This window comes from Chelonoidis abingdonii, chromosome 15 (genome assembly GCF_003597395.2).
Source record: "Chelonoidis abingdonii isolate Lonesome George chromosome 15, CheloAbing_2.0, whole genome shotgun sequence".
NCBI lineage: Eukaryota > Metazoa > Chordata > Testudines > Testudinidae > Chelonoidis > Chelonoidis abingdonii.
The window spans coordinates 21,983,224-22,011,162 of NC_133783.1; the positions used below are offsets into that span (position 1 = coordinate 21,983,224).

The 27,939-nt window shown below is 42.8% G+C and overlaps 1 protein-coding gene and 1 long non-coding RNA gene across 5 annotated transcripts in view; both read right to left on the reverse strand.

The window, feature by feature from the left end:
* SLC25A16 (solute carrier family 25 member 16) overlaps positions 1-12,259 on the reverse strand; it is a 28,761-nt gene extending 16,502 nt beyond the window's left edge. The window contains exons 1-4 of one of the 3 annotated variants that reach the window (XM_032795247.2): positions 11,921-12,257; positions 9,493-9,585; positions 7,070-7,203; positions 5,024-5,087 (exon numbers count right to left, since the gene is read on the reverse strand). In XM_032795247.2, coding sequence (XP_032651138.1) covers positions 5,024-5,087; positions 7,070-7,203; positions 9,493-9,585; positions 11,921-11,999 — 370 coding nt within the window. In that variant the 5' untranslated portion in view covers positions 12,000-12,257. Of the gene's footprint in view, positions 1-5,023; positions 5,088-7,069; positions 7,204-9,492; positions 9,586-11,920 lie in introns of those variants that run through there. The other 2 variants (XM_075072605.1, XM_075072606.1) reach the window with 2 other exon arrangements.
* Positions 12,260-22,754: 10,495 nt separating this feature from the next.
* LOC142047797 (uncharacterized) lies at positions 22,755-24,750 on the reverse strand. Of its 2 annotated transcripts, none has more exons than XR_012657054.1 (2): positions 24,608-24,750; positions 22,755-24,180 (listed from the first exon to the last, which is right to left on the reverse strand). It is a non-coding gene; the product is annotated as an uncharacterized LOC142047797 (long non-coding RNA). The 2 variants fall into 2 exon arrangements; XR_012657055.1 differs by having other exon boundaries at positions 22,755-24,323.
* Between the last annotated feature and the right edge of the window lie 3,189 nt (positions 24,751-27,939).

A 27,939-nucleotide genomic window follows, 5' to 3' on the forward strand; every position in this document is an offset into this window, starting at 1 on the left:
AGTGTTTAAAAACACAACTTAACAGAAGCAGTTGCAGCACATAAAGCTGCATCACAAGGGAGAAGAGGTGCAGGGAGAATTACCCTTTTCTGTGACACATTTCTCAGTTCAGGGATGCTGGAGAAAACCCCTTCTCCGAAAGGTACCAGGGCACATGAAGTGCCATGCTTCCCCCAAAGCCAACCAGAGACTCAAGCCAGCAAAGTAAATAGGTTGCACCTGGCACAATTGGACACTAATGTTGTCTGACTCTTTGCTCATTTTTTCTCTCCTCTGCGCTAAATGGCCATTTAGTCCAATTCCCTTCTAAACCTTCATATGCAGTCTCTTCACTTCAGCCTTACTACACTGCCTTCCATGCTCACACCCTTTGTCTTTCCCTCCTCCTATGACCCTTTGCCACTCTCACTCCAATGCTCACCCCTTCCTTTCCCTCTGCGGGCTTGGCTACACTTGGAAATGTGCAGCGCTGGGAGTTACAGCTGTGGTCATACAGCTGTGTAGGAACAGCGCTGCAGTGTGGCCACATCTGCAGCATTTGCAGCGCTGTTGGGAGTGGTGCATTGCGGGCAGCTATCCCAGCGTTCAAGTGGCTGCAACGGCTTTTCAAAAGAGGGGGATGGGGTGGAGTGTGACAGGGAGCGTGGGGGAGACAGAGAGAGTGGATTTTTGGAGCTGACAGCTCCCTGCCTTACAAATTCTGGCCATTTCCCCCACCTCTCTCTCAATCACTGTTAAATGCAAAAAGGCTTCAGACCAGATAAGCAGCTTCTCCAACAGACTCCCTCCCCCCTGCCCCGCTGTGCTGTTTCTCTCCTCAAGCAAACACTAGCAGCTGTTCTCAGCTCCCTGCCTTGCAAGTTCTAAGGACTGGAAGATACACAACAGTCATTTTAAAAGTTCAATCATTTTAAAAGTTTTGACCCTTCCCCCACCCCTCTCTTATTCACTAAATGCAAATTATGCACTCCTAAATAGCCTTCAGACCACATAAGCAGCTGCTCAACACGGACTCCCCTCTCCCCTCAAACAAACAGCTGTGAACATTCCAAAGCAATTCCCCTGCCTCGGCTCGCTCGCTCGCTGGAGCAAAGAGCAGCTGTGTTTGTTTTTTAGAGCTGGTCGTTCAGCCGTTCTTCCGGTTTGTTGTCGACAGGAATTCTGGGATACCTCTTAATACCCTGGAGGCCAATAACAGCACTGTTGGTGTCCACACCTGATGAGCAGTGCTGCATCACCAGCACTGGAATCGCTACACCCCAATCAGACCAGGTGTTCAGCCAGCGCTGCAGCCAGCGAGTTGCAGCGCTGCCTGGGCTTTGTAAATGTGTACACAGAGCGAGTTGCAGCGCTGTAACCCCTTCACCAGCGCTGCAACTCTCCAGTGTAGCCAAGCCCTGCGTGTGTGTTATATTCTTTCCCGCTCCTCACTGAGTCTATTGCAGTGGTTCTCAACCTTTCCAGACAACTGTACCCCTTTCAGGAATCTGATTTGTCTTGTGTGCCCCCAAGTTTCACCTCACTTAAACTACTTGCTTACAAAATCAGACATAAAAATACAAAAAAGTGTCACAGCACACTATTACTGAAAAATTATTACTTTCTCATTTTGTCCGTATGAAATTTTACATTGCACTGACTCTGCTAGTGCTTTTTATGTAGCCTGTTGTAAAACTAGCCAAATATCTAGATGAATTGATGTACCCCCTGGACGACCTCTGCATACCCCTGGTTGAGAAGCACTGGTTCTATCTGGTCTATTTAGATTTTAGGCTGCTTGTGGCAGGGACTGTCTCTTATGCTAGTATTTGTACAATACTTAGCACAATAATTGGTTGGTCTCAAGGTGCTACTGCAGAAGTCTCCAACCTTTTTGTGGCCAGTAGCACTTTCATGTTTTCAGAAGAGTGGCAGGCGCCAACACTTACTCACATACAGGACCAGCTCCAGGCACCAATGGAGCAAGCACGTGCCTGGGGCAGCACATGCTACGGGGCGGCATTCCATCCATTCTGCAGAGTCGGAGTGGTTTGGGTTTTTTGTTTTGTTTTTGGGTTTTTTTGGGGCCAGATCTGGGCAGCGCAGAGAGAAGCCGGAGAGAAGCCGGGAGGACAGAGAACACTGGCGCCCGCAGCCTGCAGCCCCGGAGTTCTCTGTCCCCAGCAGGCACGGTCCCACGGCTTCTCTCCCCTGCTGGGCACTAGGCGGGCGCACACAAATGCCCCGGCAGGCGCCATGGTGCCCATGGGAACCACATTGGGGACCACTATGCTACTGGAATACAATAAAAGAGTTACTGTAGTCTAACCAACATAGTGCTTCAAATGGTGGCAGCTGCAGTAGCTCTATCTACAGAAGGACTCCCAACATTCCTAAGACCAGTAGAGCAAAACTAGGAAATAAACTTTTGAAAACATGTTTCCCTTAGAGTAGGGCGAGAAAGATAAGCTTTTATTCCACTTCATAGTGTATAAAGCCAGCCAAGTTCTTGACCATGTCTTGCCAAACGGATTTTGTTAGCTTTTAGGATTTTATGGATTGTTTCTTTTTGTTCTTTCTTCTTTTGTTTGTTTGTTCAGTTTGGAGGGGAGAGGGGAAAAACCCTTTGTTTCAAGAGGTTCTTTCCCATTTAATTGAAGGCAACAGTGTCAGCAGTCCACTGTTAGTCAATCTAAAAAAAAAAAAAAAAAAACACAAAAGCTACCTATTTAATGACTATGTGGAAAATGTCAATCAATATTAAGTCCTCTTCATATAAAGGTAGGAATAAGAATTAGTTTTTACCTCCCCACTGTCTTCCTTAGCTGTTTTGGGTTGAGTGGAGAAATAAAAATTCATGCCTCGTATTTTACACTCACAGCTTGCAACTTATTTCTTCTAATACTGTAATAATTGTTAGAACTCCGATTTTTTTTTTTTAAAGGATAGAAGACTGTACATGCTGAGAAGAGTTCCATGACAATATTCCAAAGTGTTATATAAGGCCAGGGATCGTACGAAGGTCCAAAGAATCCACCCATTTCAGAGTCATAGAGTTTAAGACCAGAAGGGACCACCACATCATCTAGTCTGATCTCCTACACATTATAGGCCTCTAAACCCCAACCAGTTTCTCCAGTATTGAGCCCAATAACCTGAATTAGATTGACGTATTACACCCCTCAGGAAACTGAATTATTCTATGACATAGGCAGGGAACTGATCTGGTGAGATACCCAGATGATCTAGCAAGCAACCTGTACCTCCATGGTGCACAGGAAGGCGCACGCACATGCACACAAAAAACACAAGAGCCCAGTCAATCTGACCTGAAGGAAAATTGCTTTCTGACCTCTTTAACTCTGACCATTAGCACATGAGCAAGACCCGCCAGGCATCAAAAACAAAGGATTCTCTATATCATCTCAGAGCACCAGCCCACCCCATCCAGTGTCGCACCTCCAGCTGTTGCCATCTTTGATGCTTCAGAGGAAAGGGAAAAACAAAACACAAACAAACTGGAAGGACAAAATTTTCATCTGACCCCTGCAAGTGAAGCTGAAATCCTGAAGTATGTGATTTAGGAACATAAGAGATAGGATCAGAAGGTATATTCCCTGAGCCACCAAGCCCAGCCTCTCATCCCCATTTTAGCACACAACCCCATCATACCCTACTGATTAATTTTAAGATAGAGCTAGATAAATTTATTAGGTGTTTGTCCCTACTAATATTATTAGGAGGCTATTCCAGAACCTTACAACTCTGATGGTTCAAAACATTTTCTGATTTCCAGCCTAAGTTTATTTATGGCCAGTTTAAACTCATTTGTTCTTGTGCCAACACTTTTCTTTAACTTAAATAGTTCTCCCTCTTCGATTTATGCCCCCTGGTGTCTTTATAGAGAACAAACATATTCCTTCTCAGCCTTCTTTTTGCTAGACTAACTAAGCCAAGTTCTTCTCGTCTTCTCTTGTAAGATAGGGTCTCCATTTCATGTTGGTTTCCAATATCTTTCTATACCCACACTAGAACCAAAACCTATGGTACCCAAGCTGGGGAGCCAATTCTCCACTACAACTTAACGTTTTCTATACTATATATGTATGATACTGTATTTTACTGTCATAAGGTAAGGTATTAATTTCAACACTATGCATCAAAATTGACATGGGAAGCCCTTTAGGAATACAGTTTTAATACTGTAATTATATTAGCAGGTTTTTCATACATGCATAGAATCATATAATAGAATCATGGGGTTGAAAGGGGCCTCATCTAGTCCAACTCCCTGCTCAAAGCAGGACCAAACCCCAGACCAATTTTTTACCCCAGTTCCCTAAATGGCTCCCTCAGGGACTGAATTCACAACCATGGGTTTAGCAGGCCAATGCTCAAACCACTGAGCTATCCCTCCCCCTTAGAAATGCAGAACAGACGTGCATTTTTATTGTCCTTCTTGTGAACGGCGTACATTTCACAAACATGGCAGAACATATATGTCTCTCTTATCTAGAAAAATATATTAAATCAAACATGCCTAAGCAGCTGAGAAAAATCAAGAAAATTAAGAAATGTATTTAATAAATGTTGCTAAACCACCTTAAATTATTAAAAGTGAATGAATTTTTTTTAAATCCTGTTTCTCATTATTTTTACTTTATATTTCTCTCAGCTTGGACATGATTATCAGTTAATCTATTTTCACTTTCATGCTCTGAGTAATGTTTATTTGATTAAAAACAGATGATTTCAGTGTAATTATAAAAATATTTGGGGAAGCATTTCTAAAGCATTTAAAAAAAATATTGTTTTAACAAGATTTAACACATTCAAAATTTAAGTTACTATATTCTTTAAAGTTTTATTTTAATTAAGAACAATTTTTCCAAAGGAAATATTCATCCTATCAAGTCTTTTGGTAGACCTCTTGTTGTATATGGACTTACAGTGGCATTTTATTTCAAGAAACACTATCTAAGCCCTTAAACCAATATTTACCTTTGAAAACAGGTGGTGTTTGAAAGTGAAAATAAATCTGTACCTGCCATGGATCCAGCCATTAAATTGTGCACATGCCCAGAAATTCCAAGCTTCTTCTTTATTAGCTACAAAGTAAAAAAGTTTTATAATAGTAATAAGTCACATGATCTATGATAAAGAAGCATATCACAGAGTTTACTGTAAATATAACTGTTTAAAAGTGTGTTAGCAACTATCTGACACTACAAATGAAAAACAGAATGCTGAATTTCTGTTGAGAAGTAGTAGCACTTCTCAATCATCTTTTTATACTCCTCACTTGTTATGTATACCACTCTACTGAAAATATTTTTATATCAGCAAATGTAGATTGAAAAAAATGGGACTTTTTCCATTAGAGATGAGACACAATACAAGTATAAAAATAATGTACAAAGAATGCAAACAGGGCCTTCTATTCACCCTCATAACACAGAGCAAAGGAACTTTCAGTGAAGTTGAAAAGGAACACATTTAAAATTGAGAAATGGAAATAGTTTTCCCGCACACCACAAACTTAGCCTGTGAAATTCATTGCCACAAGAGTTCACTGAAGCCAAACACTTAGCAGGATTTACAAAGGGTTGGAAATTTATATAGACAAGAACATCCCATGTTATATCAATACTGGTTAAAAGAAAATAGTAAGAGTCTTGGAAGGGATATATAACCTCATGTGTTTTGGTGTAAGCCAAGCAACTGATGAGGGTTTAGAAAAAACTTCCCTCACAGGCAGATTACTTCATATCTTCTACTACAGGATTTCTTGCACCTTACTCTCAACCATCTAATAATGTGCACTGACAGACAGGATACTAAACTAGATGGACTACAGATATAATAGTATTGTATGACAGTTATATTCCTAATAAGAAATTCACTGCTGATCAGATCTGTGTCCTGCACCAAGAGGAATTCTCAGATTCTGAGACTAAGTTTAGGATCTACCTCAAGCCTACACTCTATTTTCAAATCAGCATTAAACAGTGGGAATTTATCTGAGTAAGAATTTAAGACAAAAGGAGGAACGACCTCATGATTTGGTCTCTGGTGTCTCTGGCATTCTTAAGCCCTTTTGCTATGAAGTATGGCATGTATTCTTGTGTACAGCACAACATAAAATACAAAGATTTTAAAAAATGTTTTCGACTCAGAAGATTGGACTCTCAAAATTCTCCTGAACTACTCACAGCTTCCAGAGAGAGCTAAATGTACAAGGAAAAAAAATAATATTTAAACATCTGCAACTGGCTACAGGTAGTTCCTTCCCCTCCTCCCAAAAATATCTGTCATCTGGAGTTTGCTTCTTTGAGAAGGAAAGCCTCACAGCCATTTTCAGGGGTCAACACAACTCCCACTGAAATCAATTGGAGTCCTTCCATTGGCTTCAATGGAAGGTGGATCTGATCCTTGAAGTTTTACATTTAATAGTAAAGGCCTAATTTTGATTGAGTATAAGCAATACTCAAGTAGACACTTATACCAGTATTGAAGCTCCAATATTACAGAAGCAGTAAATGCACTACACAAGAAGAGAATTCACAGATCTGATGGGATCCTAAAATACTACATTTTATCCTGCAGAGTCAATTTTTTTCTTGTGATGACGGTGCAGGTCAAATATAGGCTTCACCAACCCTGACAGGATGTCTTTCAAATTTATATGAACTATTTGATTTATAAAAGTAATAAACCTTCCTATACAGTATTAAAAAGAACAAAGAACTTACATTTTACATTGAGCTGCTACATTCTTTACAATCACAGGGGCCACTCTTTTAGTATGATGGCCAGCAGCAGGTTCAAGAGTGCTTTATTTTCAAAAATATTTCAGTTTGTTCTTAGTGAGACAAACACAGTAAACTAAAATTTTGAACAGTTTTTCTTATAGCAAAAGTGGAAATATTCTCACTTATGCCCCCATTTTTTCGAATGAATAGATTAATACATAATTTAGGCCAATGTGAAAAACGGGGGAGCTTGTTAATGACACGATTTTAATGTTATTTTATCATTTTAAAACTATATTCACTGTAGCCATAAAAGGAAACAAAATAAATCAAACTACCTTTTTATACTGGTCAAATGCCATAAACTGAATTGCACCATATGGAAATATTCTAATCATCATTGCCCCGTTTCCTTTATACAACCCAAGGTAACCCTCCTTTTTTGGGACAGCACACAATGTAGAAAACACTCCTGTCATCAATACAAAAAAAGATATTTAACAGAGTTACAATGAAAAAATGTTCCAGCAAGTATTACTGACAGTAAGACAGTATCCACATAACTAAGGCCAGGTTATATTGTTCTTATGTAAGTGTGGGGGGGCAGAAAACTAGCTTTCAATGCCCAAATGTAGTCAAAGGGAGGGAGATTTGGCCCTATTTCCACCAGCCTTCTCATCACCCAGATTCTGTGGAAACTCCTTATGAATCTATGCATTTGAGGCCCCATGAATTGGGGAAATGTAACCTAGCAGGAGGGAGATCTATTCCATGTGATATCATCCCCCCAGAGAAATACTGTAAAACTGGACACTAACAGCACAGAAGTTAAAAAGGACATTGATACCTTTAAATCTAGTCAATTACAAAGTGACTAATTTACTACACCTGCCGCTCAGTCTGTCAGTATTTGTGGTTTTACAATCATTCTCCTATTTTTTAAATTTATTCTTCTCCAACGCTGCTGTGTAGAACACAAAGAGGGAATAAACAATTGACTACAAAGGTGAAATAGGAAAAAAAAAACTATACGCAGACTTTACTACATCACCACCACCATGGTATGTAAGCACCTAACACACACTGATAATTTATTATCCCAGAGGGGTATTGTGAAAAGGCAGCATTATCATCTCCATTTTAAGGATGGGGAACTGAATTACAAAGAGATAATTTGCCCAAGATTATATAGAAATTTGTGGCAGAGGCAAGAACTAAACCCAGCCCTCCCAAGTCCCAGTGAAGGGCCTTTACTATACACAGTTGCTATCAAATGTATAAATTAAACAAATTTTAAAAAACAAATATTTTCTCACATCTCTTCCAATTAATTGTAAAGATTATTTTTGTAATATATAAACATTTTTATATTCAGATGTAATTTTTAATACTGACTTTGACAAATATTTACTCATTGAACTGAAGTTTCTTATCTTTGCCCTTGCCCAAAAAGAATTTTAGCAATTTAAAAAAAAATCACGTTTAGTTATCCAAACAAAAAGGATGGCATTTTTCACACATCAAGAGAATGGTTCTTCATGTTCACAAGGTTTGGTTTTAGAAATTCATACTTGCTACAACTTCAGTGAGAACAAATACTTTTGACATGGTTAGAATTTCCCTCCTTTCACTTAAAAGATAACCCATTTATTGAAAACTGCTTTTATTTTAAAAGACACATGTCATGCGGTCCATGTTTCTTTAACTCCACACATTAAGAGACAGTATAAATATTTAACATGGATTTTGGCTAACTGAACCTATGTAACATTTTCTTCTCTGTATCCATTTTTCACCTATTCTCCCTTCCCCATCTTTTTTTTTTTTCTGCTGAATGTTTAATTAAAATGTGCATTCAATTCAAATCAAAGTCATTCCTGGTACTCCAGTATCAAATCACTCATCTGCAGCATGGTGAAATTTGATTGGAACGTATAAACTCATGATAGCATATTCTAATTAAAAAATCAGGGGATAAGAAGAATATTAGAATCAACCATGCAGCTATTTCAGCTTATGATTGTTAGATTGCATATTCAGACTTTGCTATTGCAGTCAAGTGCCCCTGCTGTTCCCTTCTGCTTTTGTACATCAAACTGAATACAAGCACAATCATTTCAATATTGTATTATAACTCAGTATTTCTCCTTGCCAAATGTTCTTTTTAAACAAAATTTCTTGGATTTCTAAGTTAATGTGATTTATAATTGGTATTTTACATGTACAAGTCATCCAATTCAAGGTTGTGCTTTACCATGTGCCCATAACTCAATGAAGTTGTGAAAGAATATCCAGGCATCATCCATGCAATGACTCTAATCATGTGCAGAAGGGGGCAGTGTTACAGTTGTTCTGGAAATAATTTTGAATTACAGTAGTTAATCTGGAGTTCACACAGTCATTTAAGAAAAAAACAATTAAATGAAGTGCCAAATCCTGCACTCCTTAATTGTCCAAGTAGCTCCACTTTCTTAGCCTTGTTACACATATGGATAAGGTTTGCAGGATCTCACTGTTTATAAACACATTTTTTGACTGAACATTGGTCTTGGATAAACAATCTCATAGCATTAATTACAGTCCCCTGTGTGCAGGCCTACCAAATCCAGCAAGCAGACAATGAAACTGTGCCCATAAAAAGCAACTGCCTATCCAATCATTGCATTTGTTTACAACAATCACATTGGTAAACAGAAGTGACGCTACTTTCCTAAATAGTATAAAATTAAAAACTTCTTAAAATGTACAGTAGCCATCTTACCTAAATGTTTGTAATGGTGATTATGAGCTTGCAGTAAAATCTTTACTCGATCCAATGGTGCAATGGTCGTTTTGGCACAACATCCTGCAACACCTTACCAACAACAACAGGGGAAGTTTGACTTGTTCATGTCAACAGCTAAATCAAGTATTTCTCCACCACATTTTCTTTTTCAATGGAACAATGTCCCTTCCACCCCCCAGAAACAAAAGTAAATAAGCTTTCATTTTCAGCAAAAATGTAATTTTTAAACAAAATCCTAAAAAGCTTGGTGAAATTAGTAAAATCAATCTTTAGATTTTTTTTAAAAGACCGTTCTACTTAGCTGTTGAATGCCCCCAACAACCACATTCAGTTATTCAGCAAGTTATTTTAACTTTCCCATCCTCTTTTTACTTTTCTTCTTTAAGTCTACAGAGTTCAACTTCTCTGTCATCCTGGCTGCTTTCTCTCCATGGTCAAGCTCTGTGCTGGTTCAACAGTAATATTTGGTACATATAACAGTTAGAAACTACAATTCACGGTGATGAGTGCAGAATGAGAAACTTAAGTAGACAGATCTTTAGAACACTTTACAAACAGTGATGAGAGATGAGGACCTATCTGTGTGGGGAATAAAGTCTGCGTTTTCTCCATAGACCATTTTCTAAAATTTCCCTCCTTTTCTTTCTTTTAAAATAGCCTTGTTTTTCAGAAGTCACAACTACAGGCACAATATATTTCATTCACATGAAAAAGAGACTTTCCTAAATGTGCTAATGAGATTGCCTGAGCATTCAGCATCCGGTTAGAAGTTAGGTAATGATCTTTTCTGATTCTGAAAAGCATACAAATAGGAGTACGTGTATGAATTAAACAAGCAGAAACATACAGGTACCTGCTATATACAGGTAACTCTCTCCTCACAAACCACCACTTATTTATAATATTCTAAAGAATATTAATATAAAAAACTCTCTACTAGTTAGTTCTGTTAACTCCAACCATGTCTTTAGAAAGATCTGGTTTTCAAGGGGAAAGGGCTGTAAAGAGACCATACTAAAGCAATGTTGTCTCTGAAATTTCTTGCCTTCAAATTTTTAGGTTTAGCACCAACAGGTCTCCAAAACCTCCTAAACACTTAAGAGACTCCAACCGTCTTTACCAATCTGATTATTTAGATAATGCTAAAACATGTCAAAGAATCCTACTTAACATTTAGATCTCATTCTTGTAATTTTATGCATACTGATTAGCTGGCAGGATCAAGACAATGGGGGCCATTTCTTTTTTCTAAAGTCTTGTGTACCATGAGAAACGTTTTTTGGGAATAACTTTAGTTTTCAGGGGGAACAAACTGCCTTGCATCTACACACAAAAATTGGTTGGGGAGGGAGGGTTTCAAATTATCTGGCATTTTATTGCATGTTAATTTAACTCACTTTGGAAGTGAAATAACTATACTGTAATGATTTGGGGGGGGGGGCGCAGAGGGTATAAGGGTCATGGCCATGTTTCTCAACATCCTTTCACAATCCTTAAAAACAGTAATCATCCTAGAGAAGGAATTAGAAGGCTGTTTGTCTCATTTTCTTGGGTTGATAGTAGTTATGAAAGACCTGTTCAAACATATTCCTCTGCCACCCCCAACAGAAGCCATACCAGATGTTGCTAACAACATTAGGGTAACCTATACACAATATGTTAACTATTTCCATGGCAGGTACCATTTTTGACAGTTCTCTGAAGGCTAGATGATCAATGGGGTGAGTATAAAATGGATTATGGCCTATGGCAGGGGTTCTCAAATTGTGGGTCAGGACCCATCCCAGCAAGTCTGAAGACCAAGACCAAGCTGCAGCCCCATAGCCCAGAGTTAAAGTTACAACTCCCCACCCAGGGCAGAAGCCCTTGGGCTTCAGCTTTGGCCGGTACTCAGGCAGGCTCGGTCTTCAGTCCCTCCTCCTGGGATCAGATAGTAATTTTTGTTGTCAGAAGGAAGTCATGGTGCAATGAAGTTTGAGAACCCCTGGCCTAGGGTTTACAGCTAACTCTGCCACGTGACCTTGATAATCTCCTGGCACCCAAGTTTTCCCTATCAGTGACAGGGGCAGAAGGGCACAACGTGAGGTTGTTCAAATGAAAGCCGCTTATCTCTTTCCCTATATAACAAACACCATACCTCTCTTGTGCCAAAGGTATTCACTTCCCCCACTTCACGGGCCCCATATACTACCGCCCCCATCCCCTGTGTTCAGTGTGCGCCTGGGGCACAGCACGCAGCCAATGGGTTCATGTCTGTTTTTATCATGGGCTTGCTGACCGCACCAAGGGGAAGGGCAAAGCCTGGTGGCGCAGAGCCCCAGCCGCGGCGGCATGGCGGGTGCCCAGCAGCAGGGTCTCACCGCGCCCTCCACCGGCAGAGAGCAGGGGGGCGAGGGGCGTTTACCTCCCGCTACGAAGGAACGGAGCCAGTAGAAGTCTCTGTGCGCTGCGGCACTGGGCCCCGCCGGCCCCTGCGTGTCCATGGGGGCAGCTGGGGCGCAGCCGGCTCCGCGGAGGAAGGTTCACTAAGGGAGCCCCCGGCGCCTCCAGCACATGGTGCCGGCCCGTGCCCCAGCCCGAGCCGAGCCCAAGGGGGAGCGGAGCAGCCAGCCACGATCACTGCGCCAGAGCCGCCGCCGCCGCCGCCGGGAAGGTGTCGCGGCCGCCTCTCTCCTGCCTGGGCATGGCCCAGGCCGCTGCCTCGGGTCAGGAGTCCTCCGAGCTGCTCGGGCGGGCGAGCGGCGCTGGCTGATAGCGTCAGAAACAGGGAGGGCCCGGCACCGGCGCTGTATCCTCCCCCCGGCCCGCGGCGGCTGGTGTGCGAGCTGAGAGCGCCCTGGGCTCTGGGCCAGCCCGCCGGCTCCCCCTGTACCTGTTCAGATCCGCCCACTCCCCCCCTGGTGTCTGCCACACTTTTTTCAGGCTCTCAGCCCTGGGACAGGCTGGTGTCTGTGCCCGGATCCCAGTTCCCGCCTGGGGTGTTCGGTTCCTCCCGAAGACGGCAAGTTGTATATGTGGCTACCCGGATTGGCACCATCTGTTCATTGGGGGTGGAAAAACTGCAGCCACTGTTTTTTGGTGGGGCCAAAGGGAGGGCTGGTGTGCAAAATGCGCCTGCAGACTAGGGGCAGAGGCCTCAGCATAGTTGAAGAAGATGGCATTGGCCTGTGCTTTCACAGCTACTTGATAACTTCTTTCAGAGACCTGTCAACTTCATTACTCTGTTATGGGGTGGACAAACTTTTTGACCTTAGGGCCACATCTGGGTATGGAAGTTGTATGGCGGTCCATGAATGCTCACAAAATTGGGGGTTGGGGTGCAGGAGGAGGTGAGGGGTTGGAGGTACAGGAGGGTGCTCCAGGATGGGACCAAAGGGTTAAGAGGGGGATCAGAGCTGGGACAAGGGGTTGGGGCAAGCAGCTCCCAGAAGCAATGGCATGTCCCTACTCTGGTTTCTACATGGAGCTGTGGCCAGGCAGCTCTGCCTGCTGCCCAGTCTGCAGGTGCCGCCCCTATAGCTCCCATTGGCCATGGTTTCTGACCAATGGGAGCTGTGGGGGCAGCACGTGAAGCCCCCTGGCTGCCTCTATGCATGGGAGCTGGAGGGGGGACATGCTGCTGCTGCTTCCGCTTCCGCTTCCAGGAGCCACACAGAGCGGGGCAAGCTCCTGACCCTACTTCCTGGCTGGAGCACCAGAGCATGGCAAGTTCCGGGCCCCACTCCCTGGAGGGAGCTCAAGGGTCAAATTAAAACTTTTGGAGGGCCAGATGTGGCTCCTGGGCCATAGTTTGCCCACCCCTACTCTCGTAGGTCCCAGATCCACAAAGATATTTAGGAACCTACGTCCCAGTGTTAGACTGCACTGCAAGCCACAAAGCCTGTGCACAGCTGCTGCCAAACCCTGTATTGTAGGTGCCCCAATTTGTAGGGCAAAATTTCCCTAAGTGCCTACATTTCTGCCTTTGAGCATGCATGTTGTTGTCTCACTTTGTATAGCTATCTCCCAACTAAGCCCCTCAGTACAATCCACAATCTAGGGGAAAATAGGGGCAGAATACCTGCCTATCTTGCCTCTGGGGCCTGAACCAGTATCTGTGCTGGATAAGTTCCCATTCAAAAATTTGGCTAAAGAGGAAGAGGTTATAGTTTTTATCTGCGTGGTTAGAAAATTCACCCAGGTTGTGAGAGACCTGAGTGCAATTCCTCTGCCTGAAGGGGAGAAAAGATTTTGAACAGGGACCTTCCATATCTCTCAGGAGAGGGCCCTCACCAGTGGGCTATGGGATATTTTAAAATGGAATATCCTCAGTCTTTGCTGTTGAAACTAGTTCAATTTGTATAAATAATTAAAGAGTTTTGAGATGAGTGGTAGAAAGAGAGTGTGCTATAATCTGATGGTTCAGGAAGCCAACTGGAAGGTCAGAGACCCAGAGTCTAGTCCTCCTCATCTGGGCCAAGCTGCTTGAATAATCTTTTAAACTGTCTGCAAACCCTATTGTTTTAATGCATTTTTATATAAAAGTTCAAAATATTTAAGGTTTTAATGGCAGGAAGGAGTGTGTACAAATCAAGTTTTTAAAGCATTGCATGGAGTCAAGACTCAAGATTTCTCTTCCATGGTGTACCTCTGACTTGGACTCTGAGCCTGCAATAAGAGCCATCTGAACAGACCCCTGCCTCCCACACAATACCATTCAAGTAAACGGGGCTCTGCATAGGGACAAAGGTCTGCTTGTATGGACTAGTTTAGAAAATTGTAGCCTCACTCTGTACTTTTAACCCCTTGTACCTGTTTTTATCCATTTATAGGAAGGGTATAATAGTACTTAGTTACCTCCCAGGAGTATTGTAAGTCATAAACTGAAAAGTGCTTTGAGTCCCTCAGATGAAAAGTACGTTATAAATGGCACAATTTCACATTTTCTAGCAGTGTCTATGAAGCTGGCAAAGGACTACAGTACATCATCATAGAATTGCTACTGCCAAACAATTCCTGACCCTCAAGATCCCTACTCATTACTTCAGATTCAGTGCATTTCTTTGCTACAGGACATACTGCCCCTTCCAAGAGAAACACAAACGAACAACATTCCAGTACATATTGCAAGAAGTATGAATAAATTAGAGATTTAAGACAATTAGCTCATCTGTTTAGGTGTGTTCCCTTTCTTCAGTTAGCAGTATTAATATTAATAGTTAGAATTTTTCATGTCCAAAATACTCTCCAAACTTTAACTAATTAATAGTTAATACCTTCTGAGGTGGGTAAATATTATCATCTCCAGAAACAAGAGAATTTAAGTTATTTTCCTCTCTGAGAAAATCATTATTAAAGCCAGGATTAGATCTCCAGAGTTCTAGCAACCAATGTTGTGGTCAGGGCATTGAATCAAACTTCTATAATACAAGACTTCACTCTCTAATACCTCTCTTAACTCCTTTTTTAAATTATTTACATTAGTTGCACTGCTTCTTTTGTAGCTTTGCTGCCCAGTTATACTTGGGTGTATGTTATTCCTTTTATTAAAATGATATTGTCAGTTTAAAAATAAGTTTATTTACTTAGTGCTGTTCACAAAATCAGAGAAATATTAGAAACTACAGACAGACAAAATTCTCTCTCTGCAGCTATACATTTCTTCCCTGTTATTTCTCCACATTGTGAGTGAAATAAGACTTTATGTTTATGTTCAAGTTTTCTCTTATATGTGTAATAATTTCAATCTCCCATTGCCCCATGTTCAGACAGCAGCTGATCCTCTCCTTCACTTCCCCTTCCTCCAATATATTCTGACCCTTCAATTTCTCCACTCATGTATAAGGATCTTTTATGAAAGCTCCTCATCGCTTGTTTTGTTTCCTGCAGGAGAATCCTAGCAGTGGCCTTTCTGACCACAAACTACTTCTTTTGCAAAAAAAAAACTTGCTTCCTTCTCCAAAAAATGCATATTACCCTGCTTCTATAAATTGTTCTCAACACACTTAAAAAACTATATTATAAACCCAAATTTACCTCTCACTCAGTATACCTCCATCTCCTGCAGTCCTCCCCTCACCACTTACCTCCAAATCATTCAACTTTTATTCTATCCAGTCTTCAAGACCATCAGAAACTTTCACTTAATTCCCATTTTATGCCAATAAACGTCTTCTTATCTCATGCCCTCATTCCATAATCCCAGCATTCTTCTACATATTTATACTGTGCTCATCCAAGAACCTCTTGACTCCTTCCCCCTGGGTATCTTGAGTAGGGCCCTAACAAATTCACAATACATATTGGTCAATTTCACGGTCATAGAAATTTAAAAATAGTAAATTTCATTATTTCAGCTTCTCAAATCTGAAATTTCACAGTGTTGTAATTGTAGGGGTCCTGACCCAAAAAGGAGTTGTGGGGGTTGCGTTACTGCTACCCTTATTTCTGCGCTGCTGCAGGCAGCAGCGTTGCCTTCAGAGCTGGGCAGCTGGAGAGCGGCAACTTCTGGCCAGGAGCCCAGCTTTGAAGGCAGAACCACCACCAGTGGTACTGCAGAAGTAAGGATGACATGGTAAGCAAAGCGGGGCCCTCAGCATCCGCCACTCTCTGGCTGCCCAGCTCTGAAGGCAGCAGTGCAGAATGAAGGATGGCATGGTATGCCATCCTTCATTCTGCACTGCTGCTGGTGGGGCGCTGCCTTCAGAGCTGGGCACCCAGTCAACAGTCACTGCTCTCTGGCCACCCAGGTCCGAAGGCAATAAGTAAGAGTGACAATACCATGATTCCCCTAAAATAACCTTGCAATTCTCTTTTGGGTCAGGACCCCCAACTCAAAAAACACTGGTCTCCCCCATGAAATCTGTATAGTGTAGGGTAAAAGCACACAAAAGACCAGATTTCATGGTGGGAGACAAGATTTCACAGTCTGTGATGCGTTTTTCGTGGACATGAATTTGTTGGGCCCTAATCACATGAGTAGGGTTACAGATTTGTCACAGCATTTTTTAATAAAAAAAAGTCACAGAGGAGTCACAGTAAATTTAGTACAAGTCACATGATTTGTGATTTTGGATACAAAAATGTGACAAATGATGGGCGGAGGGGAAGGACCTGAAAAGAAAGCCTGCCCAGCACTCAACCCAGCAACTCCTGTCCCACCAGGCAGAGATCTTCACTCTGGGCAATGTGACCTGGTGCTTGGGGTCACAGCACAGCTCAGATTTGGCTGACTTGCCTCTTAGTCATCATGGGGAAGGTCAAATGGGACAAATCAGAGTGAGTGGCCCTGCGACCTGGTGCACAAGGTCACATTGAAACTCATTCAAATTTTCCCAACTGCCTCTCCATCCCCATAGGCCTGACCTGAGCAGCACTGCAACCCCATGCACCAGGTCGCAACAACCAGAGCAGGGAGCTAGCCTCAGGCCCATGAGACAGGAGCCACCAATGCAAGGTAAGTGATGGATACAAAAACAAGTCACAGACAAATGGGAATATAACAGCATCTGTGTCATTTTTCCTACCTTGACACATCTGCAGCTCTAATCATGAGCAATGCTATCTTCACCCTTAAATCATCTACCATCTCCTAAGAGTATGTCTACACTGCAATGTAAGCCCAAACCCCACTTCCATTCTCAAACAATTCCGTCTGACTTGAGCCTGGGCTCCAGCACAGACTCTGGCTTCTAATTTTCCCTGGGGGGGCTCAACTCCTGCTCAACCCCAGGCCCTGCCCCCACTCCACCCCTTCTCCAAAACCTCACCTCTGTCCCCCATCTTCCTGCCCCAACTCCACTCTGGCCCTGCCCCCACTCCACCCTCTCCCCAAAGCCCCACCTCTTCCCACCTCTGCCCCGTCTCTTTCCGTCTCCTCCCCCAAACATGCCCCATCCCCACTCCTCCCCATCCCTCCCAGCACCTCCTGCACGCCGCTGAACAGCTGTTCCGTAGCGTGCAGGGAGGGAGGGGGAGGAGTTGATCGATGAGGGCTGGTGGCAGGTAGGAGTGAAGAGGAGGGAGGTGAGCTTGGCTGCCAGTGGGTGCTAAGTAGCCTCTAATTTTTCTCCATGGGTGCTTCAGGGCTGGAGCACCCATGGAGTCCACGTCTATGGGCCCCAGTCCCCTGGGGGGTAGAGGTGTGGCTCAAGCCTGGGCCCTCTCTGGACTCAGGCCCAAACTCTATTATTCTGCAGTGTGGATGCAGCTTGGGCCCAGGCCCACAGACTTGAGTCTACTCCTGAGAGATCATCAATGCAGTCCCATGGGATGTTGTCCTTTGTATCCCAAGACTGGCCAATTGACTCCTGGGAACTGGAAGTCACACCTCTGGTTCAAATACAGCTGCTTGGCATTTAACCCTCCATTTTATTCTGATCATTGAGTTATAAGCAGAATTAATCTTTCCCTTTGTATGTAATGGTGATTGACACAAAGGAGACCTTTGCCATGTGGTTGCTAGCTGATCACAGGAGTACAACCAGATTTTGGTTCATCTATAGTGTGAGGCAAGCAAACAGTTTGACTTTAGCATGAGTTCCAGGAAACAGCAAAGAAGCTGGCAGCGTTGGGGATTCACCAGATCAGTGACCAGTACAAGGAGCTAATTAAGTAGCTCAAGAACAACTACTGGAAAGCCAGGGATGAGAACCGAACCTTGCAAACTTGCTATCATGCTGCTTCTTTTACAAGGAGTTTAACCAGTGCTGGGAACTGTGCTCAGTCTTGTCCTGAAGTGGCTTTGCCACCAGAGCAGCTACAGCACATTCTGGCTCCATAGTCAGAAGAGGATTTTGATGCCTCGGTGAGGAGCAAACCACTGCTGAACCGGCAGCAGAAACACAAGGCAAAAAAAGCCGCTCAGCCTGGTAAGTTTCTTATCCCATGTTTGTTGTTATTAATATAGGGATGGGGAGGGATTTCCAGTTTATGACCCAATATAAAATTTATTACAAGCTGCAGGCAGCAGCATATATCTGCTTATGGCAGATTGCATACCAGCACCTTGGTGTCATCTCACCACCACCATGTAGAATTAAAAATGTAGATCAGGAAGTTCAAATAGTGAAACAAGCATTTAAAATTAAATTTTTCCTTCAAATTCACACATTTTTATAGAACTGTGCTGGGGTGTTAAAAATAAGAATCTTCTATTGTCTTCCCTTTTAGTATGCTGCACTGTACAAAGTGGGCATGCCACAACATTGCAAGCCACCTGTAAATAGAAAACTGTTGAAGATGGGAATGGGGGGATAGGTTAAATATAGTCTATGAGTGACAAAATCAGTGTCTGAAGTTTGGTCAGCCGGTTAGAGGTTGTATGCAGTCCAGAAATATTAGAACGGGTGGAGGAGATGGCTGTGTATTTCTTTGCGAGTCTGTGTGTGTTTGCATGTAGTCCCTAGTTAGATGCATACAGCCTGTATCAGAAGCAGTAGGGAGGCAATCATCCACACGGACACTAAAGCATCATCCTGCTTCTTGGAGCAGCTAGTCCTGGAACCCGCAAGGGGAGAGGTAGTTCTTGATTTATTCCTAAGTGGAGCACAGGATCTGGTCCAAGAGGTGCATATAGCTGAATCACTTGGTAATAGCTACCATAATGTAATTAAATTTATCATCCTTGTAGGGGGAAAATACCAAAGAAGCTCATCACACCTAATAGTGGCATTTAACTTCAAAAAGGAGAACTACACAAAAATGAGGAAGCTCGTTAAATGGAAATTAAAAGCAACAGTCACCAATGTGAAATGCCTGCAAGCTTCAGGGAAACTTTTAAAAACCACCATAATACAGGTTCAAATGAAATGTATAGCCAACATTAAGAAAAACAACAGTAAGATGACCCCAAAAAATGCCACCATAGGTAATCAACAGAGTAAAAGAGGCAGTTAGAGGCAACTAGCCAAAGACTCAAAAACTAACAGCAATTTTTTTTTAAGTACATCAGAAGCAGAAAGCCTAACAATCAATTTGTCTGGCTACTGAATGATAGAGATGCTATAGGAACCTTCAAGGAAGACAAAGCCATTGTAGAGAAGCAAAATTAATTCTTTGCATCAGTCTTCACTGTGAAGGATGTGAGGGAGATTCTCACACCTGAGTTATTCTTTTTAGGTGAGAGATCTGAAGAACTGTCCCAGAGTGATGTGTCAATAGAGGAGGTTTTGGAACAAATTGCTATATTAAATAGTAATAAGTTACCAGGATCAGGTGGTATTCACCCGAGTACTGTAATTTCATATGAGTTCCTTCAGAACTGCTAACTGTGGTATGTAATCTGTCACTTAAATCAGCTTCTGTACCAGATGACTGAAGTTAATGTGATCCTAATTTTCAAAAAAGGCTTCAGAGGTGATCCTGGCAATTATAGGCTGGAAAGCATAACTTCAGTACCAGGGATATTGGTTGAAAGTATAGTGAAGAAAACAATAATCAAATACATAGATGAACATGATTTGTTGGGGAAGAGTCAACACAACTTTGCAAAGGGAAATCATGCCTCACCAATCTATTAGAATTCTTTGAGGGGGGGTCAACAAACATGTGGAAAAGGGTGATCCACTGGATATATTGTACATGGACTTTCAAAAATCCTTTAACAAGCACCCTCTCTAAAGGCTCTTAAGAAAGGTAAGCAGTCATGGGAGACGAGAGAAGGTCCTCTCATGGATCAGTTACTGGTTAAAAGATGGGAAACAAAGGGTAGGAATGAATGTTAACTTTTTAGAATGGAGACAGGTAAACAGTGATGTCTCCCAGGGATCTGTACTGAGACCAGTGCTGTTCAATTTATTAGTAAATGATGTGGAAAAAGAGATAAAAACAGTGAAATGTCAAAGTTTGGAGACAATACAAAATTACTCAAGATAATTGAATCTAAAGCAGACTGCAGAAGAGTTACAAAGGGGTCTGACAAAACTGGGCAACAAAATGGCAGATGAAATTCAGTATTGATAAATACAAAGTAGTGCACATTAGAAAATATAATCCTACCTATGTATACAAAATGATGGGGTCTAAATTAATTTTTTCCACTCAAGAAAGAGATCTTGGAGACATTGTGAATCATTCTCTGAAAACATCTGTTCAATATGCAGCAACAGTCAAAAAAGCTAACAGAGTGTTAGGAACCATTAGGAAAGGGACAGATGATAAGACAGTAGATATAATGCCACTATATAAATCCATGGTATGCCCATACCTTGAATACTGTGTGAAGATCTGGTTGCCCCATTTCAAAAAAGATATATTAGAAGTGGAAAGAGTACAGAGAAGAGCAACAAAATTTATTAGGGGTATGGAACATCTTTCATATGAGGAGAGATTAAAAAGACTGTCAGTGTTCAGCTTGGAAAAGAGACTACTAAGGGGGGATATGACAGAGGTCTATAAAATTATTAATGGTGTGGAGTAAGTTAATAAGGAAGTGTTATTTACCTTTTCACATAACACAAGAACTAGGGTCCATCCAATTAAATTAATAGGCAGCAGGTTTAAAACAAACAAAAGGAAGTACTTCTTCACACAATGCACAGCAATCTCTGGAACTCGTTGCCAGGGGATGTTGTGAAGGCCAAAAGTATAACTGGGTTAAAAACAGAATTAGATAAGTCCCTGGAAGATAAGTCTATCAATGGCTATTCGCCAAGATAATCAAGGATGCAATCCCATGCTTTGGGTGTCCCTGAGCCTCTGACCACCAGATACTGGAACTAGACAACAAGGGATGGATCACGCAATTGTTGCCCTGTTCTGTTCATTCCCTCTGAAGCACCTGGCATTGGCCACTATCAGAAAACAGGATACTGGAGTAGAGGTACCATTGGTGTGATCCAGTATGGCCATTCTTATGTTGATTCCCCCACAAATTTAGACTCAATACTGGGTGCTGATAGCCGCAAACTTTTTCCCATTGTAAGATATCCAGGTAGGTAGTAAAATTTCAGGGAAGGGCACATTTCCCAGGCCCTCCTCTAAGTCACCAGCCCACTCCACTCATAAATATGCTTCCCTGTTACCATAAGTTTGAAAACCTTTGTGGCATACACAGCTGGCTTGGCACTGACAGCTTGGAATAAAATCTCCCTTTGCCATTCTGGAACCCCTAGAATCGTTATGTCCTCGAGAATGTGGAATGCCTGAAAGTACAGAGAAGGCTTATATAGTAAGCCACAACTCTCCTCCCCACGCAAAGGGCCATCAGGTCTACAATTTTGAAACAAAAAGCAATAATAAATTGTAATTTCCCATTGTTTGTGTAGTCTTTTCACTGTGATTAACTGATTTGAGTTCATTCTGCTTCTTGGAGCTCAGGTGATCCTCTCAGAAGATACTGAAGCTCAGTTTTCCAAAATATAATTTTTTAGCCTTGAGATTCCATAAGGCACTTTTACCTGTAGATACCAAGAACCTGTTTTGAAGCACTGAAATAATAATGCATTGTTTGATTTCTGCTTTTACTTCCTTCAGCCTCTTCCAACTCGGCAGTGCAGGCCCACTGAAGCAGGTCCCTAGGATGCAGAATTGTGACAGACTAGTCCAATCAAATGCTTTTTCAAGGAGGACATTCTGGACAGGGCCAACAAGCAGGTGCAGTACCAGAGGGATAAGGGTTCCCGACAAGAGGGAAAGTACAATCAGGCTGCAGAGCAAGAGGAGAGAATTTCAGTGCACAAGGAGAGACTTGCAGCTCAGTTTCTGGAGCAGGAACACTGGCAGAGGGAGGATGATATCATCCAGCAGAAACACCTGTTCAAGAAGCTGCCAATGCTTATGGCCACCAGACTACCGGCTTCTTCTGCTCCCAAACTACATGCTGAGTCCCCTTCACAGTACCATGTGCTGCAGATCAGGAACGTTTTGGACATTTCCATGGTTGGTGGCCCAGACAAGTGGGACTCAATAGCAGCTGGACAGGGTAAATCTGCCTCATGCTGTCCTTCACCCATGCTGCATACCTCCACCCCTGTGCTGACCCCATACTCCCTACGTACTTTCACTCTTCTCCAGACAAGTACCCCCCGGAATGCCTCTACCCCTTCACAACAGCACCAAGTGTGTTCTAAATGTGGAAAGACAGGAAAAGTGTGGTATGAGACATGCAACAATAGAGGTTTGTTGGCACTGGTTTCACTGTTCAATGTTTGGTTTATGCACTTTGTTTTGTTACTGGTTTTGTTGTTAGTTTATTACTGGTGTTTTGGTATGCTAATGGCAGGCTGGCAATGGTTTAATATATTTTTTTCTAATTCATGTTCAAAACTTAAGACTTTTATTTTACTAAGAAATGTTATTACCATTAGTGCATCACATCATATAAAGTGTATTTCAAATAATAAAGATAAACACATGATAAGGGACAACTGGTAAGTGGAATCCAATCACTATTTCTTAATACTTTTATCTGCCGCAAGCCATACGCCATACTGTAAATCCACAATTCTTGCCACACATCCCTCTCCCCATTGCATAAGCAGTTATCTCATTCACAAGTACAATGCGTGGGAATCAATCCCCATCACCCTCATTTCATAAGCAGTTCATTGTTCACAAGTACAATGTATGGCGGTCAATCCCTCTCCCACATTTTTTATATGATGTGGCAGTGCCTCAGTTACTGTAAATATTGTACAAGCACATTTATAAATGTACTATTCCTCCATTTCCATTGGGCCATGCAAATCTATAATTGGGCTGCACAGAGTGTCCCTGATCTGTATTGCCCAGGTGCCTCCTGTGCAGCTGTGGTAAGTACACTTTCTGGTTGAGTGTACTGGTTCAGCAATCTATTACTGTCATAGGTCCATTCAGATTCAAATGGTTCACCATGGGCTTTGCAAAGATTGTTGAAGAAAACAGGAAGCCTCAATAATGCAGACAGCACTGATGACATAGGAATCCAAATGGGTCTGCAGACAGCACCAACAGGATTTCAATCACCTGAACACACATTCAGCCACCATTCTGCACAAGCTGAGAGTGTAATTAAACCTTTTTTTGCCAGGCAAAAGAGGGTACGTGGGGTCCCCCAGATAGTAACTCCATTTATGACGATGGCAGTTAGGGGCAATAGTGTCCCAGCCTGTCCATGAACGTAGACTTTTGATAATCAGAAAACCCTAGCATCATTAACTCTTCCAGTGCAGTCCACATTGACATCCATAAACCAGCAATTACTTCAGGGATATTGTTTATGCCCACCATTTTTGGGTAAATCACCCAAATCGTTATGATATCTCCCAAGTTGACTTTCCAACATTTAACTGGTTAGCAATGGATTTGTAGCAATCTGGGTAGCTAGCTTCCAAACAATTATAAACTTCCTTCTCGACCTACACGTCAGCCACTATTTGTGTGTCCTGACACTGGAGGATGGGGGTAAGCTGCTCACAAAGCTCCAGAAATGTGGCTTTCTTCATGCAAAAGTTCTGTACCCACTGCTGGTCATCTGAAGTCTGCATGACAATGTGATCCCACAAGTCTGTACTTGTTGCCCTGCTCCTGAAAGGCTGGTCTATATAGGGGCCATCAGTGGCTATATCAAGAGTCACAAGGAGCATCAGCCAGTTCAAGTCTTCCATGTCTATAATCCTCCTCCTCCTCCTCCATCAGGAGTCTTTGATAGGTCAGAAAATGCCACCAGAATGTCCACCAGTGTCTCATGGATACTCTGCCTGTTTGCTGAAACGGGAACAAAAACACAAGAAAGAGAAGATTTTCAAATGGTAACTCCTCCATGTTGCTGTCTGTGGTTCCCGAGACTGTGTAGACCAAAAGACAGGTCAGCAGGATGTGTTGGGAACTTTGTGGATTGTGACAACTTCCTGAAACATATGGTAGTACAGTCAGGTTGTTCCACACTGCACAACAAACCAAGGGTTAGAGTGGCCACAGCTGGGAAGGCACTGAGAAGTTTGGAATACGGTGGTTTGACTTGAGTCAGTATACTGCTCTGTGGATGTTGGTGTCCCAGGTTTGAGGTCTGAGTCCAGAAATTGTAAACCTAGGGTCACCAGTAAATGTGGATGCTCAAGCCCTGGTCTTACAACCCAGGGTCTGTGGACTTGACTCCCACTAATCCTGGGCTTACATTGCAGGGTAGACTTACCCTCTGAAGCAGCTCAAGGCTCTCTTTCTTCCTTTAGCAAGAACAATTTTTGCAGTGGAGGAGGTCCTGGGGTCGACTTCTCCACAAGAACAGTCTTTCTAGAAGGATCAAATTGGGTTGGGGGTGTCACCTTCCATACTCCACCTACAAAATAATCACCTGTGTGAATCAACAAAAATAGCCACAGCTATTCAAAATATGATAGTGTGTGCTCCTTGGCTCTACTGCCCTATTTGAGCTTGGCTCTCCCTCAGTGAGGCTGAACTATGTCCTTGGGCTCTGGGAGATTCCTTGAGCTTTGCTCCATCTTGATTAGGTAGGGAGAGATCAGTGGTGGTATCTGTCAAGTGCCACCTACTTGTGGCACCAAAATTAGATGTGTCAGTAAAATTTGTAGATCTATGATCCACCCTTTCTTTTCTTACATGAGAAATTAAATAATAATGTTGTCATTTAAAATCATCACTGGGCGTGTGTGTTAACACCTAACCAAGGTGAATGGGACAGTTCAGACCTCTCAGAGCTGTCATGCCAGGCTTTCGGCAGATTCAACTTTGCGTGGGTTGGATCACATTTTTAAGAATCTTTGAAAAAGCTAAAGACTTCCTGTTTGTTATTCAATGAAAACTGAGGCCATGTCTACATTCTAAGGTGACGTAGACACATCCTACAGCAATGGAAGGAGTTTTTCCACCACTATAGGTAATCCATCTCTGATAAGTGGTAGCTACCAGCTATCACAGTGGTAGATGGAAGAATTTGTCTGTTGACCTAGCTGTGTCTACACTGGGGGGTTAGGTTGGCATAGTTACAGCACTAAGTGAATCCTTGACTGCTGTAGCTATGTCAGACTAACTTCTAAGTGTAAACCAGACCTGAGATTCTGGAGAACAAGATAGTATCATCAGAGAAGTATCAGTTTGGCATATTGGCCCAAATTGGGTATTTCCCAGCCCTGCTACCATCACAGGAGCAGTTTTCAGTAAGTAACAGAACTAGCCCATTTCCCCAGTTTAGAGACACATTAAAGAGAGTGGCCCACTTTTCAGTTTGACAAAATGTTTGAGGCAATAACAGGAATATTTTAAGGTCTGATGTATACTTAAAAGTTAAGTTGACAATTTACCTGTAGTGCAGTCTTGGTAAGGTGGATTATTTAGTGATGAAAAATTCCTTCCATCGCTGTAGGAAGCATTTGCAGCACCATAGCTATCCCTTTATAGTGACTCTCGTGTAGACATGGCATCAGTCTTCCTTCAGGACTGACTGTGAAGGATTTGGGAGCAGAGGCGTAGTGAGTGCCCTCTGTACCCTCCGACCGGAGGGGGCCCCGCAAGGAAGGGGGCCCCTAAAAGTGGCAAAAAAAATGTAAGGTATAACTAGGTAAGTGACATTTATTGACGCTATTGCACAATCCATGTAGGTTTTACTGACAAAACCGTGAATCATGTATCATCTTAATGCTTATGGCTCATCAGTGTCTCGGCAGGTCAGTTCGATTTTAGTTGACCCGATTCAAAGAATGGTTATTGTGTCTATGGCGGTCGGCGGATTAATGTTAATTATTTTAGTTGTTTAGTTTTTATTGTTTCAACCAAGTGCTTGCTTTGTTAATGTCTAAGGAGAATGTTTATGAAGAGCGGAGGTAAACGATGGGCAAAGTGCGAGAGAACTTGAGAAATTCCAAAGTGTTGTCACATATTTTGCGTGCATCAATGACGGTAAGGAATGAACGGACGATGCTAGCAGACGATCGATCAAGTATCAGAGGCTTCAATGTGAGGCTCGAGGTGAAGCCGTTGTTTATCAGCATAAACACAATTTTCGTCACCAGATGTGTATTTGATGTACTGCAGCAGATCGGTGTCACTAATGAAGTTGGAGCGATCGAATCGGATATTACCTCTGTGGTCACGAATGCGTTGATATAGCGGCATATGGTTGTGAGCAGTGTTTCCGAACCAGGGTGCGGACGTAAGGAGAGTTTGATTAATTGCTGATGATTCGAGTGTCTTTTGCCGAGAAATTCAAATCGATTGTTCTTTCTCCTATGGCTTTCTCTGTTTCGTCGCGATTTGCATTCTGTGGACGTGGTATAGTGTTAGGATTTCTGTACACGCTAACAGCTGAGCGTGCACGAGAAATGACTGGAGACTCACAGCAAATTTTGAAAAAATGGGAGCAATTGGTGCCACTCGTAATGGCAATTGAATCGTTTTGTTTATGTCACACGGAAAAGAGAGAGGACTTTTATGGCAAAATTTTCTTAACGTACATATACAAGAACAGCCTTCAGGAGATATATCCGAATCTTTGCATTTGCATCAGAATTCTCCTGACCACACCAGTTACTGTCGCTGGTGCTGAAAGGAGCTTCAGCAGAATGAAACTAATCAAGAATATCCTGCGCTCAACCATGACAGATGACAGGCTTTCTGCACTTGCAGTTATCTCAATCAAAAACAAGATTGCCAGATCTCTGGACTATGAAGCATTGATTAACCAATTTGCGGAGAACAAGGCTCGAAAGAAGCGCTTTGCGTAAATACAGAATACATGTACACTGTAGGCCTATGTATCCATAATATGAACCCTGTATATTGTATAAAATAAATACCTCATTCCAGTTTCTGCATTGTAAGGGGCCCCGGACATATGTTCGGAGGGGGCCACATTCTTTGTTGCTACGGCCCTGTTTGGGAGGGTTGACTTTGCTCTAACTCCCCGTCACACCTTCTTCCTCCTTTTGTCTCTGGGAAGTAGTGAGCAGTTTTGTCTGAAGTTTCTTCTCCTGGGTGGAGAGAGGCATGAGGAGAGTCTTCTTGTTGTGTCCTCGTACTGCCTCTTATTACATCTATGCACATGCATAGGGCTCCGTGTCTGTCGCAGGGCTCGCGGAAGTCACGGATTCCATGACTTTCTGTGATCTCCGTGACTTCTGCAGGGGTCAGTGTGGCTGACCCCAGGCCTGCCCAAGCTGCTCAGGTGGCCCCTGAGACACCCCATGAGCTGCTCCTGGAGTGGCCCTGGGGACAGCCACACCAGCTGCTGCTCTGGTGGCCCCCAGCAGGAGTCCCCAGGTTGCTGTCTAGAGCAGCCATGGTTTGCTGGCCCTGGCAGCAGTCCCTGAGCAGCCACTGTCCTTGGCCACCGGCAGCTGGTGTTGCTGGCCCCAGGTGACCCCTGCAGCTGCGCCCTCCCCTGTTCTCCCCCAGCAGCGGACCCCCCCCGACACACCCCTGAGCAGTGGCCCCCCACACACCTCCAGCAAGATTTAATCACAAATATTTGTAGCATAAGTCATGGACAGGCCATGGGCCATGAATTTTTTA